We start from the raw sequence: 20,278 nt of genomic DNA on the forward strand, positions 1-20,278 counted from the left end.
GGAGACTGGGAAGCAATTTTAAAGAAAAGGAAAGCAATTATCTTTCTTATTTATCTCTCTAAGTCTCACCAAAGTTCACATTCAGTAATTTTTTTTTCACATTTAGTAACTTTTAAAAGCAGTGTTCTTTAAACTTTTCTGGATTTTGATAACAGGGCTGTGGAGGGCTTTTTTTATTTTTCAGTTTTCTTTCCTCTCATAAAGCATCAGTTATTGGCTGTAGCCAGACTCAGTGGGCCAATGGGAATCGGACTTGTCCCACTCCTGAGCTACTAACCCTATTTTATGCTGGCAGTGTATTTGTTTATAAAAGAATGAGACTAGAAATTTCTTCTCCCCCCTCTACAGTCCCCCCACCCTTCAGAGAAATCCCTGTAATGTGATTATTCTTTTATTTTCCTGAGCAGTTCTGAATGTGAATGTCAGAACACTGACATTTTGTCTTCTCAAATTGAAAAAGAAGGAGAAAAAAAAAAGAAACTTGTATACAAATGTTTTATTCTGAACCATGGCTTTTCTTGTTTTAAATAGGTTGTGAATTGAAAGTATTTTTCTGTTTACTGGGTAAATGATTAAAATACGGTCTTAGAAAAGAGTAAACACAAACTGTGGACCAACTTCTTTTTCACTTGTCAAAAGAGAAAAGTGAAGTCTATTATTTAATGTCCAAGTTTCAGTCAAAAGCAAAAACTCAAGTCAGGGCCAGCTCTCAGTACAGTCTTGAACATTTCTTATCTAAAATTTGGTGAAATAAATAAAAAAGCATCTATTTTCCTCCCAGAATTGTTACTGCTGTTACTTTTCATTTGTTAGAAAAGAATAACTGAATAACTGCTTAAAAGGGCATTTAGTGAATATTCTCTCTCACACTTCTGTTTTTTAGCCAGTCAGTTCTTTCTCTAATAGACCAACAGAGTTATTCCTAATGTATTTTTTTAAAAGATATTATATATGTATGCTTTTTTCCTCCTTTTAAAAATCAAATGGTAGTACATCATCCACATGATTCTGTATTTTTTCTTATAATAATGTATCTTGTATATGATTTCATATCAGTATAGAGCTCCTTAATTGTTTTTTAAAAACTTTTTAAAGAAAGCAGTTTTAGGTTCACAGCAAAATCAAGGGAAGGTGCAGAGATTTCCCATGTATCCCCTGCCACCACACATTCATTGCCTCCCCATTATCAATGTCCTCTGCAGGAGTTAAAATTTGTTACAATTGATTGGTATTGTACTTTCTATGGGATTGGGCACATGTATAATGAAATGTACCCATCATTATGGGATTGTACAGAGTTTTTCCAGTGCCCTGAAAGTTCTGTGCTCTGCCTATTCATCCCTCTCCACCCTTCAACCCCAAGCAATCACTGATCTCTTCTATGTCTCCATAGTTTTGCCTTTTCCAAAATGTCATCCAGTTGGAATCACACAGTATATCACTTTTTCAGATTGGCTTTTTGCACTTTGTAATATGCATTTAAGATTCCTCCATGTCTTTTCATGGCTTGATAGCTCATTTCTTTCTTTTTTCTTTATAATTTACTTAACCTTTCTCTGATTGTTATTTGCATATATATATCTTTATTGTTGAGATTCTTACAGATGTCCCTCTTCCCCCCTCCCCCCCCCCCCCGCCCCCATTGACCCCCCTCCACCGGTTCCCACCCTACGCCTCTGCCACCCTATTGTCTGTGTCTATAGGTAATGCATATATGCATATAAGATCTTTGTTTAACCTCTTCCTGTCCCCCTTCTCACCCCCCTTCCTCTGAGAATCTTCAGTTTGTTCCATTTCCATGCCTCTGATTCTATTTTATTCACCAGTTTATTCTGTTCATTAGATTTCTTATTTGTTTATTTTGATTTTTAGATCCAATTGTTGATAGGTGTGCATTTGTTGCCATTTTGTTGTTTATATTTTTGATCTTTTTCTTCTTGTTCCTCTTAAAGAATACCCTTCAATATTTCATATCATACTGGTTTGGTGGTGATGAATTCCTTTAGCTTTTTCTTATTATCTGTGAAGCTCTTTATCTGACCTTCAATTCTAAATGATAGCTTTGCTGGGTAGAGTCATCTTGGTTGTAGGTCCTTGCTAGTTATCACTTTGAATATTTCTTGCCACTCGCTTCTGGCCTGCGTAGTTTCTGTTGAGAAATCAGCTGACAGTTGTATGGGCATTCCCTTGTAGGTAACTAACTGCTTTTCTCTTGCTGCTTTTAAGATTCTCTCTTTGCTTTTGCCCTTGGCATTTTAATTATGATGTGTCTTGGTGTGGCCCTCTTTGGGTTCCTCTTGTTTGGGACTCTCTGTGCTTCCTGGACTTGTGAGTCTATTTCTTTCACCAGTTAGGGGAAGTTTTCTGTCATTATTTCTTCAAATAGGTTTTCAATATCTTGCTCTCTCTCTTCTTCTGGCACCGAGAATGTTGGTACCCCTGAAGTTGTCCCAGGAGCTCCTTACACTATCTTCATATTTTTGGATTCTTTCTTCTTTTTGCTCTTCTGGTTGGGTGTTTTTTTGCTTCCTCATATTTCAAATCATTAATTTGATTCTCAGAATCCTCTACTGTACTGTTGAATCCCCGTATAGTATTCTTTATTTCAGTCAGTGTTTGCTTAATTTCTAACTGGTCTTTTTCCATTTTTTTTGAGGTTTCTAGAAGATTCTTGAGTAACCTTATAACCGTGTTTTTATATCCAGTAGTTTGCTTACTTCCATTTCTTTCATTTGTGACATGTTTCTTTGTCTCTGCATTTTGGCTGCTTCCCTGTGTTTGTTTCTATGTATTGGGTAGAGTGGCCTTGTGTAGTAAGTGTTCTATAGGACCCAGTGTCTCAGCCTCCCCAGTCACCTGAGCTGAGAACTCTAGGTATACCCTTTTGTGGGCTGTGTGCACAGTCTTGTTGTAGTTGAGCCTTGATTGCTGTTGGTATCATTGGGAGGAACTGACCTCCAGGCCAATTGGCTGTGAGGACCAGCTGCAACTACAGTGGGAGAGCTTCTGTGCAGGAGACACCCCTATGGAGCAGGACTTGCTGCAGTGGGGCTTTGGTGCTCACTGAGTCTTCCCCTTGAGTGTGTCACCTATGGATGTGTAGTTGTAATCTGGTATGGTCTGACACTGACCCCTGGGCACACTGGCTCTTGGGTCTCCAGGGAGGTGCAAAGTTAGTCATTCCCTGGGGCCACCCAGAAGGAGCTATAGAGAGATCTGCAGATTCCTTCTTTTTGTATCCTCTTTGTATCAGGTTTGGAAGTGCCCAGATGAGGCCCTGCTATGAAGCAAGGCAGGTGCTGGTCTTGGGCCTTTTATTGATAGGTTTGGGGCTTCCTGACCCAGCTGCAGCTTGTTTGAGACTTTTTAACCTGAGTAAGGGCAGGCCATTTATTTGCAAAAGCTGCTTCAGGCAGCTTGGGTGAGGTTGTAAATTGGATGAGGCCGGGTTTTAGGGAATCACCAGGGCGGAGCAAACAGAAATGGCTGCCAGTCAGCCCTGCAATGGCAGGTCCCAGCATAGGAACAATGATACCTGCGAGCACCTCCATTTGGGAGAAAGCTGCCCCGAGTTCCTGCCTCAATGCCAGACAATCCAGTTCCTCCTCGTATGTGTCTGTGCTCCCCAGAGCCTCGTCCTGTTGGAGCTCAGAGGAAGCGGGACCTTGTAAGTTCAGTTTGTAGTGCTGGCCTTTTAAGAAGAATAGCTTGGGTTTACAGCAGCCTCTGTGTCACTGAGCCCCAATCTGCACTGGTGTTTACAGCCTGTAGTTCTTACTGCCCATAGGGACTTCTTTTCCCAGCTCTGGGATTCTGGGCTAGGGGTCTGGTGCCAAACTGCCAAATTGTTTTCTGAAGTGTTTCCATTTTACTTTTCCACCAGTAATGAATGAGAGTTCACATTTTGTGTTGTCAGTATTCTGAATTTTGGCCATTCTAAGAGGTGTGCAGTGGTATCTCATTTTAATTTGCATTTTCTGATGACATATGATATGAAGTACCTTAGTTCCTTTTAAAAAATATTCTCTTCTCCTTATTCATTAAAAAGTTTATATATATACTAGAGGCCCAGTGCACAAAAATTTGTGCACTCGGGGGCGTCCCTCAGCCCGGCCTATGCCCTCTTGCAGTCTGGGACCCCTCAGAGGATGTTCACCTGCTGGCTTGGGCCCGATCTCCCAGGGAGCCTGGGAGCCCTCGGGGGATGTCCACTTACCAGCAGGGAGCAGACCTAAGCTGCAGTCGGACATTCTTAGTGCTGCCGAGGAGGCGGGAGAGGCTCCCGCCACCACTGCTGTGCTGGCAGCCTTCAGCCTGGCTTGTGGCTGAGCAGAGCTCCCCCTGTGGGAGCGCACTGACCACCATGGGACAGCTCCTCCATTGAGCATCTGCCCCCTGGTGGTCAGTGTGTGTCATAGTGACCAGTCATTCCTAGTCGTTCTGCTGTTGATCAATTTGCATATTACCCTTTTATCATATAGGATAGAGGCCTGGTGCACGGGTGGGGGCCAGCTGGTTTGCCCTGAAGGGTGTCCTGGATCAGGGTGGGGGTCCTGTTGGGGTGCCTGGCCAGCCTGGGTGAGGGGCTGATGGCTGTTTGCAGGCTGGTCACACCCCCTTCAGGGTGGGGGTCCCCACTGGGGTGCCTGGCCAGCCTGGGTGAGGGGTTGATGGCTGTTTGCAGCTGGTCACACCCCCTTCAGGATGAGGGTCCCCACTGGGGTGCCTGGCCAGCCTGGGTGAGGGGTTGATGGCTGTTTGCAGCTGGTCACACCCCCTTCAGGGTGGGGGTCCCCACTGGGGTGCCTGGCCAGCCTGGGTGAGGAGCTGAGGGCCATTTTCAGGCTGGCCAAGCCCCCCCCCCCCCCCCCCCCCCGAGTGGGAACCCTCACCCCATGGAGGTTTGGCCAGCCTGGGTGAGGGGCTGATGGCTGTTTTCAGGCTGGCCACACCCCCTTTAGTGTGGGGGGTCCCCACTGGGGTTCCTGGACAGTCTGGGTGAGGGGCTGAGGGCCATTTTCAGGCTGGCCAAGCCCCCCCCGGCGACGGAAGCTCCCAGCCTCTCCTTTTTTTCTTTTTCTCTTTTTATTCTGGGATTTATTTACCTTCTATAATTGAAACATTGTAGCCTTGAGTGGAGCTCAGAGCTGGCCAGGGCGGGTGGGAACCTTGGCTTCCTCCATTGCCAGGGGAAACCTAAGCCTCCTTCTCGCTCCAGCTCCAGGACCACAGACGGCTGAAAGCAGGTATCTGGGGTTTATTTATCATCTATAATTGAAACTTTGTTGCCTTGAGTGGAGCTCAGAGCCGGCTGTGGCAGGCGGGAAGCTTGGTTTCCTCCATCACTGGGGCAACCAAGCCTCCTGCTTGCTCCAGCTCTGTGGCTGCTGGCCGCCATCTTGGTTGGGTTAATTTGCATATAGTTGCTCTGATGGGCTGGTGGGCATGGCTTAAGGCATAGCAAAGGTACGGTCAATTTGCATGTTTGTCTTTTATTAGTGTGAGTGTGTGTGTGTGTGTGTGTTTATATATATATATATATACATATATATACATATATATTCTTTTTTTTTGAGAGAGAGAGAGATATCTCCATGCCACTCTGTATGTGCCCTGATTGGGGATCAAACCTGCAACCTTGGTATATCAGGATGATGCTTTAAGCAACTGAGCTACCCAACTAGGGCCATCTTAGTTGCTCAGTGTATATTTTGAATAACAGTCCTTTATTATATGTTTTCTTGCAAATATTTTCTCCCAGTCTGCAGTTTGTTCTCTCATTCTCTTGACCTTGTCTTTCACAGAGTGGAAGTTAAAAAAAATTTTTTTTCAGCAGAACAAAACAGATGTTCATAGTCCCTGCTTTATTTTCATTTGGTCTTAGTGCTTTAAAAAACACACACACTTGCAAAATACCCAAACATCAGGAATTAGAGGGAGTAAAATAAGGGTTGAAAGAATATCCTTGTCTTCAGAACAAAACAAAAGCAATCAAATATTTAAATTTTCTTCATTGAAAACACAAAGCTATTTTGATTTTAATGGAATTTAAAGTGTTTGGTGTTTTTTTTTTTTTAAGGAACACTTTAGGGATAAAACAAGCTTTTTTGTATTGCCTGAGGCAGGGACTGGCTTCTGTTCCTTGAAGGCCTTTTGCAAAATATACATGCCAGTATTCATTGACCTTGATTTTCACCCTGGGCCCACTCTGAGGATCACTGGCAGGGGCTACAGAGCATCTAAGATGTAGTCAATCTTGGTGACCAGCTCCTGTCACTTTCCTGACATGACCTTCTGGTTCTCCATGTAGATGTCTTTCTTTAGCTCACCAACCACCAGCTGCTCAGCTTCCACTGTCAATTGCAGCACCAGCTCTTTGACCTATGCACCCAGCTTCTCCTTGCTCACTTGTCGCACAGGGCAGAGCCCTCTATTTTCAGCCTGGACTGCAGTAGTGCAGTCTCACTCCCTGGTCAAGGCCTTGTGTTTCATCTCAGGCTCTTCTTGCTGTTGGTAAATGTTTCCCTCCACGTCCCATGTGGATCAGGGTTCAGGACCTGGATGAGGAGCCGCACACAAATGAAAGAGAAGAGACAAGAGATAATTTGGAAATATTGGGGGACCAGGTGGGCAAGTCCAACTCAAGGAGAAGGACTTCCACTGGTGCTCAGGCCTTACCAAGCTTTTATTGATCTGGGATACACCCATAGCATAGCCCTTAGGCAGGTGACCCCCGGCAACAGGCACTCTAGCCCATCAGCAAGGATTTACATAATAATAAATGGGGAAGTTGCTTCAGCTACCACTGTTTGGACAAACATGTGGCGCCCAGCTCCGACCTTTGCTAGGGCTTCAAAGGTACCCAGCCTTCGGGGGGTTCTCTGTCTACGCTTATCAGCTAGTGAAGACAATAGGTGGTCTTTCACATCTTGCCACTGTGAGGGTTGGGCACATCCTACTTGTACTTATTGATGGTCTCATCAAACTGACGGTAGAGACCTATTATTCTCTTGTTGACCAGGGTTGAGACCTGTTCTGTGATGCAGGCCATGACATATTTAAAATTTTTATGAAATCCAGATTATTTATTCTTTCTTTCATGGATAGTGCCTTTGGTGTTGTATCTGGAAAGTCATCACCAATCACGCATATCAAACTCAGTGGCCGAGTTTGACATGCTTGCTCCAGGTCATCGAGGTTTATGTTAATTTCTAGGAGTTTTATAGTTTTGCATTATTCACTTGAAGTTTTTGTGAAGGGTATAAGTCTGTTTCTAGATTCATCTTTCTGCATGCGGATGTCCAGTTGTTCCAGCATCATTTGTGGAAATGATTGTTTTTGCTCTATGATATTGCCTTTGCTCCTTGGTCAGAGATACGTTGATTCCTAGTTATGTGGGTCTGTTTTTTGGCTCTCTATTCTGTTCTATTGATATATTTGTCTATTCTTTCTCAAATATTACACTCTCTTGATTATTGTAGTTTTAGAGTAAGTCTTGAAGTTGGATAGTAATAGTCTTCCAACTTTGTTCTCCTTCAATATTGTGTTGGCTGTTTGCAGGACACAACAGATAATGAGAAGATCTTCACCAAGGTCAGAGAGAAGAGGCAGCTTATCTTCAAAGACATGACAGATCATCCTGATAGTGCAACAGTAGAAACCAGAAGGCAGTAGAATGTTATTTTTCATGCACTGACAGAAATTAACTGTCAGTTCAGTGTTCTATTTTAAAAAATCTTTTAAAAACAAGGACAAAATAAAGACTTTTCAGACTTACAAAAACCTGGAGAGTTTGTTCTAGCAGATGCTCACCAGAAGGATAGGCAGTTGACTCTTGAATAATATGGGTTTGAACTATGCAGGCCCACTTACACATGGATTTTTTCAGTAAGTACAGTCAGTCCATCCTAACCTTGGATTTTGCACCTGAGGATTCAACCAACTCTAAGTGAAAAATAGTATTTTTGCATTCCCAATCATAGTTTTGATCTGCAGTTTGTTGAATCCATGGATGCAAAATTATAAGTAGATTTTCGACTGCAGGGGGTCGGCATCTCTAATTCCACCTTGCTTAAAAGTCAATTGTACTTCAGGAAGAAGAAAATTATTTCCAGGTAGAAGGTCTCAGAAACAGAAAGTAATGAAGTGCAAATAAAGGGAATATTTGTGAGTTAAAGTACATATTGACTGTATCCTATCTAATAAAGGAGTAATATACAAATTAACCATAACTCCATGTCAAAGATGGAGGTGCCCATAGCACAGGGCAGAACGCTGGCAGCCTCACCCTGGCAACGTGAGCCCAGTAGGCATTGCCTCCACGACCTGTGAACAGGTCATGCGGCCCTGGAGCAGGCAAGCAGGGCGGCAGGCAGCCCCCAGCAGGGCCTGCTCATAGGTCGCCGCGGTGATCCGGGATCAGGAAAGCGCGGCTGCAGGCAGCCCCCAGCAGGCAGCACCCAGCAGGGCCTGCTCCCGGGTCGCTGCGGGGATCTGGGAGCAGGAAAGCACGGTGCACAGGCAGCCCCCAGCAGGGCCTGCTCTGGGGTAGCCGTGGTGATCCACGAGCAGGAAAGCATGGCCCACAGGCAGCACCCAGCAGGGCCTGCTCCCGGGTCACCGTGGCAATCCGCGAGGAGGCAAGCGGGGCCTGCAGGCAGCACCCCACCCTGGCCACAGCTCAAGGGAGATAACAACATGCAGGGGAGGCCAGGAGCCTGAGAGACCAACACAGAGGGGCGCCTGCTCCAAGCCTCCACAGTGTGGCTGGGGGCAGGCCCCCAGCAGGCAGACACACACACACACACACACACACACACACTGCAACTACTCCGAGCCTCTGCTGCCAGACTGTGGCTGTCAGTAGGACATCCACTGAGGGCTCCTGGACTGTGAGAGAGGCAGTCCCACAGGCTGGGCTGAGGGACCCCCACCCCCCAGTGCACGAATTTTGTGCACCGGGCCTCTAGTAAAATAATAATGATGATGTTTTCAGTGGGAACTACATAAAATAAGTGACATAGTTGGAGAAGCAGAAGGAGTTAGTTAATATCTTCTAAAGTTCTTGCATAGTTCAGGAGGAAGTTAGCGATATTGATTAAATTTAGACTTTCATAAGTGAAATGTGCATGTTAAAATTTCTAAGGCAGTCACTAAAATTATTAAAAGAATGAATACCTTTCTAGCTAATGGGGAAAATTTGAAATGAGAAAAATAATAAGTCTTGAAGTCAAGGAAGCTCAGAAAAGAAGTATAAATAGGTAAAACAAATAGCAAGCACAAAATAAGATGTAGAAACAAATCCATATGTATCAGTAATTATAATAAATCTAAAGGTATCATAGATTGTTAGAGTGTATGAAAAATGAAAATATAGATGTATGCTATTTATAAAAAACACTAGAGGCCCGGTGCACAAAAATTTGTGCACTGGGGGGGGGGGGGGGGCGGGGTCCCCAGCCCGGCCTGTGCCCTCTCGCAGTCTGGGACCCCTCGAGAGATAATGACCTGCTGGCTTAGGCCTGCTCCTGGGTGGCAGAGGGCAGGCCCAATCCCTAGGTGCAGCCCCTGGTCAGGCTCAGAGCAGAGCCGATTGGGGAGTTGGGGTGCTGCCCCGTCATGCACAGAGCAGGGCGGATCGGGAGGTTGCGATGCCACCCTCAGTCACGCTCAGGGTAGGGCCGATTGGGGGGTTGGGGCACCGCCCCCTGTCACACTCAAGGCAGGGTCGATGGGGAGGTTGCGGCGCCACCCCCTGTCACGCACAGAGCAGGGCCGATCAGGGGGTTGGGGCGCTGCCCCCTGTCACTCACAGAGCAGGGCCCATCAGGGGGGTTGGGGCTCCGTACCCTGTCACACACAGAGCAGGGTCGATCAGGGGGTTGGGGAGCTCCCCCCTGTCATGCACAGAGCAGGGCCCATCAGGGGGTTGAGGAGCTCCCCCCTGTCACACACAGAGCAGGGTGGATCAGGGGGTTGGGGCGCTGCACCCTGTCACACTCAGGGCAGGGCCAATGGGGAGGTTATGGCTCTACCCTGTCACACACAGAGCAAGGCCCGTGGAGGGGAGTTGGGGCACCACCCTCTATCACCCACAGAGCAGGGCCGATCAGGGGGTTGGGGCGCCGCCACTGTCACACTCAGGGCAGGGCCGATGGAGAGGTTATGGCTCTACCCTGTCACACACAGAGCAGGGCCCGTGGGGGGGGGGGGGGCGGGGGTTGTGGCCCTGCCCCCTGTCACACACAGAGCAGGGCCCGTGGGGGAGGGCGGGGGTTGTGGCCCCGCCCCCTGTCACACACAGAGCCACAGGGCGATCAGGAGGTTGGGGAGCTTCCCCCTGTCACACACAGAGCCGCAGGGCAATCAGGGGATTGGGGAGCTCCCCCCTATCAGGCACAGAGCAGGGCTGATCAGGGGGTTTGGGCACTGCCCCCTGTCACGTTGATCCCGGTGCCGGGAGCCTCGCTGCTCCGCTGATCCCGGTGCTGGGAGGCATATTACCCTTTTACTATATAGAATAGAGGCCTGGTGCATGGGTTGGGGCCGGCTAGTTTGCCCTGAAGGGTGTCCTGGATCAGGGTGAGGGTCCCCACTGGGGTGCCTGGCCAGTCTGGGTGAGGGGCTGAGGGCTGTTTTCCAGAAGCGGGTGACTGAAGCTCCCAACCGCTCCTTTTTTTTTATTCTGGGCCAGCTTTAGCTCTGAGGCCTCGCTGCTGAAAACATCGATACAATGTTGCGGTCGGGCTGGCTTTCAGTCCTGCTGGTTTCTGGGGTTTTGTTTAGCTTCTTATTTGCAACATAGTACATAGTTGCTTAGAGTTGCAGCTGAGAGGCCAGCAGTGGCAGGCGGGGAACGCTGGAGTCCGCAGTCACTGGAGCAAGCAAGCCTCCCTGCTCGCTTCAGTGCATGGCTGCCAGCCGCCATCTTGGCTGACAGTTAATTTGCATAAGGATATGCTGATTAGCCAATGGGAAGGGTAGCAGTTGTACGCTAATTACCATGTTTCTCTTTTATTAGTGTAGATGTTTAACTATAAGGATATAGAAAGGTTAAAAGTAAAATAATAGCTAGAGATAAATAGTTGATAAAAAAAAAGAAAAGAAAGCTGGCAATATTGACATTAGACAAAATAGACTTTAAATCCCCCCCCACGCCCAAATGTTTTAGAGACAATGAGGGTCATATTGGTTAAAAAGTTGCAACTTAGAAATATAAAAAAAAAACTTGTATGCATCTAATAACATGGCCTCAATGTATAGTAAACAAAAACTGACAGCACTTCAATGAGAGACGTATATATCCCCAGTGAGATTGTAATATACTTTCTCAGTTCTTGATAAAGTGGGAAAAAGATCAGTTATCACATACAAGATTTGAACAGTATGATCGATAAGTTTGAGCTGATAGACATGTGAAGAGCACTACATCTCAAACTGCATAACACATTATTTTCAAACACACACAAAAATTCATAAAAAGTGACCTCAAACTATGTCATCAAGCAAGTCTTAACAATTATCAAATGACTGGTATTATACAGTAGATCTGTGACCACAATGTATTAAGCCAGAAAGTGACAACTAAAAGAAAACATACCAGGACCTTGGGGTTTAGTGGTGTCTCTTGTGAACTTTAAAAAATGAACAAAGTACCCTTTTATTTCTTTCCCTTTGTGTACATAGCTGGGAGGGAGCTAGCGATGGAATTACGCTGTTTGCAGAGCCTTTTAACAACCAGTTTGGAAATCCTTAGAAACCTGTGGGAAGTGGGGGAGGGGACTTGTGAGGGTGGGGAGAGTCAAGACACTTCTGGGCCTGGGCCAGAGAAAGAGGAACCTTGGCCCCTCCCACCCCTCCCTGCACTGTGTAATTCTCTTAATTTGCCTTAAAATTAGTGGAGAAATGAGAGAAGGGGCAGCTCTCTTTGAAATCTTACCTTCTTAACTGGATTTACAGATGCTCCTTGATTTACCATGGTGCTCTGTCCAGACATACCCATTGTAAGTTGAAAATATTTTAAGTCGAAAAATGCATTTAATATACCTAACCTACTGAGCATCACAGCTTAGCCTAGCCTACTTTAAACATGCTCAAAACACTAACAGTTGGGGAAAGTCATCTAAAACAAAGCCCATTTTATTTATTTATTTATTTATTTATTTATTTATTTATTTATTTTTAAAATAAATTTTATTGATTTTTTACAGAGAGGAAGGGAGAGGGATAGAGACTTAGAAACATCGATGAGAGAAACATCGATCAGCTGCCTCCTGCACACTCCCTACCGGGGATGTGCCTGCAACCAAGGTACATGCCCCTGACCGGAATCGAACCTGGGACCCTTGAGTCTGCAGTCCAACGCTCTATCCACTGAGCCAAACTGGCCAGGGCAACAAAGCCTATTTTAGAGCAAAATGCTGAATAAAGTAATTTGTTGAATACAGTACTGAAAGTGAAAGGCAGAATGGTTGTGTGGGCATCATTTTCATACCATTGTGAAATTGGAAAATCATAAATCAAACCATCATAAGTTGGGAACTGTCTGTAGTTTGAATTCTCAACGTTAAGGGAACCTGGATACTGAAATTCCCAAACGTTCTGTGTCAGAGGCTATGAGGTTCAGGACTTAATTTTGGGACCTTTTCCCCTATGCCTTCCTGTTTCTAAGCACTTAATGTTTTACATATATTACTGTCAAAGCTTATTATGTCTTTTGTCTCTCAGCAAGGCTTAACGGGAAGGAAATCAGCACTTCTTCATATAAGTTAAATGCTGTATTACTAATGGGAATTAACTCTGTGGTTTCTCAGGACTATTTTAATTTATAATTAAAGATGAATGGATTGGGATATTAGGAGGGGTTGCCCATAATACTTTTTAATACAATGTGAAATATTAAGGTTGGAAGCTCTGAGAGACCATCTCATTCACCACCACTTTTTTGTGGTTACATAGATGAGGCAGCCAGAGCACAGGGCGTGAAGGGATTTACCTGACACAGTTTAGAGGGAGGACTGGCCTCTTGACTTCCATTGGGCGTTTTCCCATGGCCCCTGGTACCTTACTACATCCCATGAGCTAGTTATTCTTTTTTCCAACAGGGTGAGTTTATACATTATGTTTAAGGTGTGGCTATAGCCTTCTTCCCTGTTGTTAGCAATTTGGAGAACACATGAGCCCTTGAGACAATTTTCACAGTGTTGTTTGGCTAGAAAACTTGGCCTTGGAATTTTTGAACTTGGTACAAGTAGCTTACTTAAACTTCATTGCAAAGAAACCTACCACTATTTGATGCTCAGAAAACCAATACTTTGCTCTGATTCCATCCAATCTGTATACTTCAACAGCTCCTGGCTGGAGGAACAAGTGGAATGGGATTGAATGGTGGAGGTGGGAAGAATTAGCCTTATTTATCATGAAAAGCGACACTAGGCTCTTCCATAGGGAAGCAGACTGCAGGGGGAAACACTGTAGGACAGAGCATAGCCCTGGACTGGGGACAGTGGGTTTGCAACCTGCTGTTTCCTATTAGCCTCTTTGAACTCATGCTTAATAATGCATTGGTCACAGAGTTATTGTAAGGGTCACTAAAAAAATACAAGATATAAATGGAAATATTGTATAAACCACAAATAATATTATTAGGAAAGAATGTAAAGCGGTAGGACGGTTGATTTAATGGAAGGCGGGTGCCAGAGGAGAATGAGCTGTGGTAGTGGTACTCGCAGTAGAAAAAGAGGTGCACATAGTAGTCAGCATGTAGAAGATAAATCCCTCTACTTAAAAATATATATACATACACACATATATACCCCTCCCCCAGATTCTCTTTTAAAGGTTTTCCTATTTTCCCCTCCTTCGTGTTAGAATTCCTGATTCCTGTATAGTTTGTCTTTTATTAAGGCATTTAAGTGACTTGAACAGCTTTGTAGTCTTTCATGAAAGACAGTTACAGCAGTGACATGGATTTGTCTCAGGTGTACGAACAGCTAAGGGAATTCTGAAGATGAAGATAAGATTTCAGGTTTTATTCTGCTTAAATGCCTTCAGAGGGTGTCAGGGAATCCTTTGCTACCAGAAGAAAGGACTTGAAGGTAGCAGATCCCTAGGGAAAGCCCAAGTAAATACAGAGCCATATTTTGCAACTCTCAGAGGACCAGTTGGAACAACTTGCTCAAGGTCCGCCAGTGAACCAGTTGTTAGATTGAAACCAGAATAGAGAGCTCATGACTGCCAGGTGGGTTCTCTTTACACTTGGCTCTGCTGACACATTTCATCAGTCGGGACTCTTTGATTGCAAGTGACAGACAACCCAACTCAATGGTGTTTAAACAAAACTAACTAAAATACAAAAGGGAAATGTATTGGTTTATTTAACTAAAGGGTGCAGTGATAGCTCTAGCTTCAGTGTGACTTCAATGATATCAACAGGACTTAGTCTCTCCATTTCTCTGGGTTGGATCTAGTTTGCCCAGATTTCCCCTGTAATGACAAGATGGCTGCCAGGAATTTAGGTTTTGTGACTTCACAACTATATGGCCTCGCAATTTCAAGTCCAAAAGACAAGGAAGTTTCTACAACAGTTCAAACAGAAATCCATATCTGACTCTCAGTGGTCTGAAACGGGCCATGTGCACCTCCCATGTCATGGCCTGGACCGTGGCAGTTCTCTGATTTGTCAGGGCCAAGCCACATGCCCACCTGAGTCGGGATGAAGCTGACATCACCTAGATCTCATGGACAGTAAGTGGGAGAAAGCAACCAGTAGATGTCTGCCACCGTGAGCTTTTTCTTAGGGGGCTCTAGTTAATTTAAATGGGTGCTGGTGTGAAGGATTTCTTTTTCCTTTGTAGAGTTTTAAAAGCATTGACACATATTTTTTACTCAAAACACTTCCTGCTTTTCTTAGTTAACGGTGTCATCCAAGAATTTAATGTTTTCTTTATTGGCGGTGTCTACTGCTACAGAGTGCTGACTGTCATAGAGTTTGACATTGGCAATTTTAATCATGTACCTGGTACAGGTAAATATGGCAAAAATTAGAAATGTAGAATGATTCTAGAAGTTACTAATCAATTATAAAATGAGGTTAGGTGCATTTAAACTTAAAGTTAATTTTTCTTAGTTCACCTGATGCATGAATCTCTGCATGCTTACAAGGCTCCTTTTGTGTCTTGCTGCCTTAGAGTTTTTGGAGTGTGCAGCCTTTGAGCAGAGTTGATTACAGTTTCTTTTTCAAATTACATTTATTCTGTGGAAGTATATTTATTGATACAACAAGAGTGTCAACATACTAGTAAGTTGTAAGTGAAAAAAGTAGACCATGAAATAGTAGAATCTGAAACTACATAGACCTCTTAGGAGGGTTAGTAAGCATTTTGGGAGCTCCAAAGGAAAGTTTTAAAAAAAATCTGTTTTTAAACATCTTTGCTTTTGCCTGGATATTGATCAAATAATTTCAAATTGAATTCAAGGTGCATTGGAAGTACATTTCTAATGCAATTTAAATTGTTATTTTTTGAAGAATTAAATACCCACACAGAAGAGTTTCTTCAAGGAGTAGAGGTAATGTACATGAAGAGTGGTGTTCAGCTTTGGCTGTACTTTGGAATCATCAGTGGAATTTAAAAATCTGCCAATGCCTGAATCCCACGCCCAGAAGTTCTGATGTAATTGGTCAGGAGTGTGGCCTGAGAGTGGGGGTTGGAAGGCTACCCAGAGTGATTGATTCTAATGTGTAGTCAAAAGTTGAGACCCACTGATGTGAAGCCTTACTACAATTCCTGACACATAGTAGGTTCTCAAAACTGGTAGACAGGATTATGATAATTGAGTGCATAAGAGAGTTTTAGGTAAGTTTGAGGGAGAGATTCCTGGGGGCATTTCAGGAAGGCAGTGACATTTTACCCAGCCCTTAAAGAAAAGGGCAGTGATTGCAGTGTGAACAAAAAGATCTGGAAGTTGGAAAGCCTAGTCCATGAGTCAGTGCTCAACTATCTCAATATTATAGGCATCTCTGTGGATTTGTGTCTCTATCCTCAAAAAGTTGAAAGTCCCACCCTCATTGGATATATCTGATGGCATTACCTATGTTCATGATCTATTGCTATGTAACAAATTATCCCAAATCTTAGTGTCTTCAAACAACAACAATTATTTATTATCTTTCACTGTTTTTGTGCATCAGAAATACAGACGGGGCTTGTCTCTGCTCTTCTGTCTGGGGCCTCATCTGGAAGTCTTGAAAGCTGGGTTTAGAATCCTTTGCAGGTTTATTCACTCACATGTCTATGGTTGATGGTGGTTGTTGGCTGAGGGCCTAGCTGGGCTGTCAGCTGGAACACTCCTACCTGGGCTTTCTTTCAAGTTGGTGGCTAGGTTCCCAGGGCAAGCATCCTGAGAGAGACAGGGAGCCAGTCAGAAGCTGTATCCTTTTTATGACCTAGTCCCAAAAGACTCATAGCATCAATTCCAACTGATTTTGTTAGAAATGAACCACTGAGTCCAGCCTAGTCAAAGGAAGGCAAATTAGATTCTTCTACAGTTGAAAGGGAGAAATGTACAAGACTTTGTAGGATATATTTAAAAGCCACCACATTACAGAGCACTTTAGTTCCTCCTAGCCTGTCATGGCTAGAACCTTGGGTTTGCAATCTGAAATAAGATTTCAAGTTCCATTGCTACCTTTTCCTAGTAGCATGGGTGAATCACTTACTCTAATATAATCCTTCTTCTCTCCTTTCATCCAGTTAAAAGGAAGCCTAATGGGAGTCAGGTATGTGCATATGTTTCGATAAACTTATACAAATGCACAGTATCCTTTCATCTTCCAATAACCTTCTTCCTTAGACTGAGAATGAAGAGAGTGCAAAATATAGAATGGCATGTGAAATCATAAGATCAAGTTAGTAGGAAAAATGATCATGAATATAGACAGGGTCCTGTTTAATTCCATGTAACTTAAAATATTTTCAATGTAAATCATAAAGACACTCTTTGTAGGAAATAGTTACTACTGATATTATGGACAATTATTTCCAATTCCCAATCAGGGCGCGTGCTTAGGTTGTGGGTTTGATCACTGGTTGGGTGCATACAGGAGGCAGCTGATTGATGTTTTGGTCTCACATCAATGTTTCTCTCTCTCTTTCTCTCTCTCCCTCCCTCTCTTTCTCTCTTTCTGTAATCAATGAACATATCCTCATGTGAGGATTACATATACACATGTATATGTGTATGTATATATACACTAGAGGCTCGATGCACAAAATTCATGCAAGAGTAGGCCTTCCTTTCCCTGGCTGCTGGCACCAGCTTTGTCCAGAAGGACATCTGGTCTAATTAGCATATTATGCTTTTATTATTATAGATATGCATAAAAAAGGAATTGGAATGATACACACACACACTAAACAAAATTGGTCATTCCGGAATAAGGACATTAAATGAGGGCAGAGAGGACTTTCAATTAAAAAGAATTTAGGCATTATTTATATGTCTAAAATTCTTTTTTAAAGAAGAGATCTCTGTAGTATGCAGTATTGGGTGGAGAGAGGAGAGGGCAGGTGGGGGAGGTTGTCTTCATAATCTGCCGTTTTCTGTCATGTTTGCAGTAGGGTCAGTAGGAGATTTTATCTTGGAGTGCTGGGACTCATTTTCAGCCTGAGGGAGTAAGAGGCAGACAGACTTAGCCAGGAGGGGAAGAGGCTAGAAGAACCTGGAGCCAGAGAAAAGGTAGGATAGGTTGGAGTCAGTGAGATCAGATCACTGTTGGGGAGGGTTAAGAATGAGCCTTAGGGAGCCAGGGATAAAGCTCTGGTCAAAGCGTTAGGAACTTGCACCAGTTGTCCCATGAATGAATAGACAAAGCTCTGATCGTTTATTTACTTTTTTCACCAAGGGGCTGACTTCATCCTGGAGTACCTTGACAAAACTCTAGATTATTTTAATAGGACAGATGACAAATTGTTTCCCACCTGTGGGCTTCCCTTCATGCCAGCCTTGCTTGGGTTTATTCTGTGACCAGAAAAAAGAGTTGGAATTCTGAAAAGTTGCTTTAGCCAAATCCTGGGAACAAAGGGGGCCTTGTTCAGGGTTATGCACATCAGCGTTTGGAGGAGTTTAAGTCATCAGTTCGGATCTGTGCTTTTCAAGTCCTTGCTCTAGTTAGCATTGTGTTTCTCTGTCTGCGGAGGGGCAAGCCCTGCGGAGGAGTAGGCAGCGCTTCTTGGTCACTCCCCTTGAGGCCTGTGCCCGATTCTAGTTGCACCAGTAAGTTCAGCCTGAGCAGAGCCAGGCCCTACTGGTCCTACAGGGACACCTGTGAAGAATCCATAAGAGGGAGGCAGACATTGCTACTGCGTTTGGCTTCTCTAGGGCTACATGGATGCTGCTATATATTTCTAAGATCGCCATGGGTCACTTAGTCCACTAGAGGAAGGGACACAAAGTTCAGCAACTGGGAGTGACAGTCACCCTTCCGTGAGTCACCTCCTCTCCTATTGCAACGTCCTGAAAAGTTACCAGCATCGGCAGGTTAGGGTCCTGGCCGAATATGGCTGAGACCTGGAGCACATAAACCAGTCCTGAAACTTGTTCCCGGTTAGGTTTATCTTCCCTGTAGACAGCAGCTATGTGGTAATTGACATTCTACCCCCTGGGAGGACTCAGGGACATTTCGCAGGGCCTGGGGGATTCCAGCTCCCTGCGAGGAGAAGTTGTATGCACAATGGGTTGCCCCCTAATGCCGGGTAACTGTTATGTTGCCAGTGTGAGCGTGTGGCTGTCATTTTCTTCATTTCTGTCCCATTCTCTTTCCCTTGACAGGGCAATTTGGTTTTGATGCTGTGCCAGAACTCCTGCGACGATGAGTTACTGGAACTCGGAGAAAAGGAACTGTGTGCAGTACCGCAGGCATTTTCTGGTGGACAACAGCGTGTTTCACGGTGAGCTGCCTTGGGTGTTTGTGTGGGTGGCTTTTGACTGTGTCTCTGACAGCACTTTTCTTCCAGCCTCTGGGTGCAAGGGTGGCATAATTGTTGGGTTGAGCCAAGAGCTTGAGTGAACTTGTTTATGGGTAATTACCAAGGAACTCCATTGGACCCCTTCCCCACAGTTGTAAGCAGTGTGCCCCACCTCAGCTACCACATGTGCTATCACTCTGTGCCTTACAGGTTCGTTTATGTCAGTGCCTTTTCTTTCTTTTTTCTTCTTTTAAATATATTTTTATTGATTTCAGAAAGGAAGGGAGAGGGAGAGAGAGATAGAAACATCAGTGATGAGAGACAATCATGATCGGCTGCCTCCTGCACGCCCCCTACTGGGAATCAAGCCCGCAACCTGGGCATGTGTCCTTGACCGCAATTGAACCTGGGACCCTTCAGTTCACAGGCTGCCGCTCTATCCACTGATCCAGACTAGCTATGGCTCTCAGTGCCTTTTCTCTTCTACTACATGGTCAGTTCCAGAAATACCCCTTTCAGATGTTTGAAACTTGTGGATCGTCAATCAGGACTTATTACCAGCACGGTGTGTGCCTTCGATCGGGCCGCATGTAAAGCCACCACAGAGCAGTTCACAGCATTTAACCAGCGCTATCGGGGTGTCTTACCACAGCCGTAAATCACAGAGGAACCGGGATTAGTCATTTGCGTGGCGCACAAAGAGTGATTGCTTTTATCCTTCTGACTTGTTTATGTTGTGGTGTACAGTCAGGGATAAGCTCTGCCAATCCTGCTATCAGGGATACCCTTGAGTGAGATTTATTTGAGAGGCAAGGATTTATGTGTTTCCAGAATTTTTGGTGTAATCTCCACAAAAGCCGGTGGAATTGTAGCAGAAAAAGAGATTTCACAGGCAGTGGAGGACTTTGACAGGATCCCATAATCTCAGCTGCCTTCAGCTTTCTAAGTTTGTTTTTTCTTCCCCAATTTGGTGACAGACAGTGTTTTTATTACTTTAAAATGTTTAAGATAACAAACTTTATTAAAGCAGTTAAGAGTTTACAGGATTTTTTTCCACATTCCTTGTACCACCTCACTATAGGACTTCCCTAGGTAGGAGATGATTTTATTTTATAGGTCAAGAAAGGGGAGCAGAGATGAGATGACCAGCCCACGTTGAGCTAATTATTAGCAAGAGCGGAACGGAAATGTCGGCCCCCACCTTTTCAGGCCGGCTCTTGGCCTCTTCGCCTTGCAGGTGAAGGAAGGGCCCTTAGGACAGGAGACGTGGGAATCGTGACTTAACCTGGAGCGCTGGGTCCTGTTTTGTTTTT

General features: G+C 44.6%; 1 protein-coding gene across 1 annotated transcript in view; it reads left to right on the forward strand.

The window, feature by feature from the left end:
- PLCH1 (phospholipase C eta 1) overlaps nucleotides 1–20,278 on the forward strand; it is a 171,969-nt gene that overhangs the window by 719 nt on the left and 150,972 nt on the right. Inside the window, exon 2 of the mRNA XM_070406941.1 lies at nucleotides 18,829–18,947. Within this exon, the coding sequence (XP_070263042.1) occupies nucleotides 18,869–18,947 (79 nt within the window). The 5' untranslated portion in view covers nucleotides 18,829–18,868. The remainder of the gene's footprint in view (nucleotides 1–18,828; nucleotides 18,948–20,278) is intronic.

The sequence above is a fragment of the Myotis yumanensis genome, unplaced genomic scaffold (genome assembly GCF_028538775.1).
Source record: "Myotis yumanensis isolate MYYU_CA2020_CCGP unplaced genomic scaffold, mMyoYum1.0.hap1 SCAF_2, whole genome shotgun sequence".
Classification (NCBI taxonomy): domain Eukaryota; kingdom Metazoa; phylum Chordata; class Mammalia; order Chiroptera; family Vespertilionidae; genus Myotis; species Myotis yumanensis.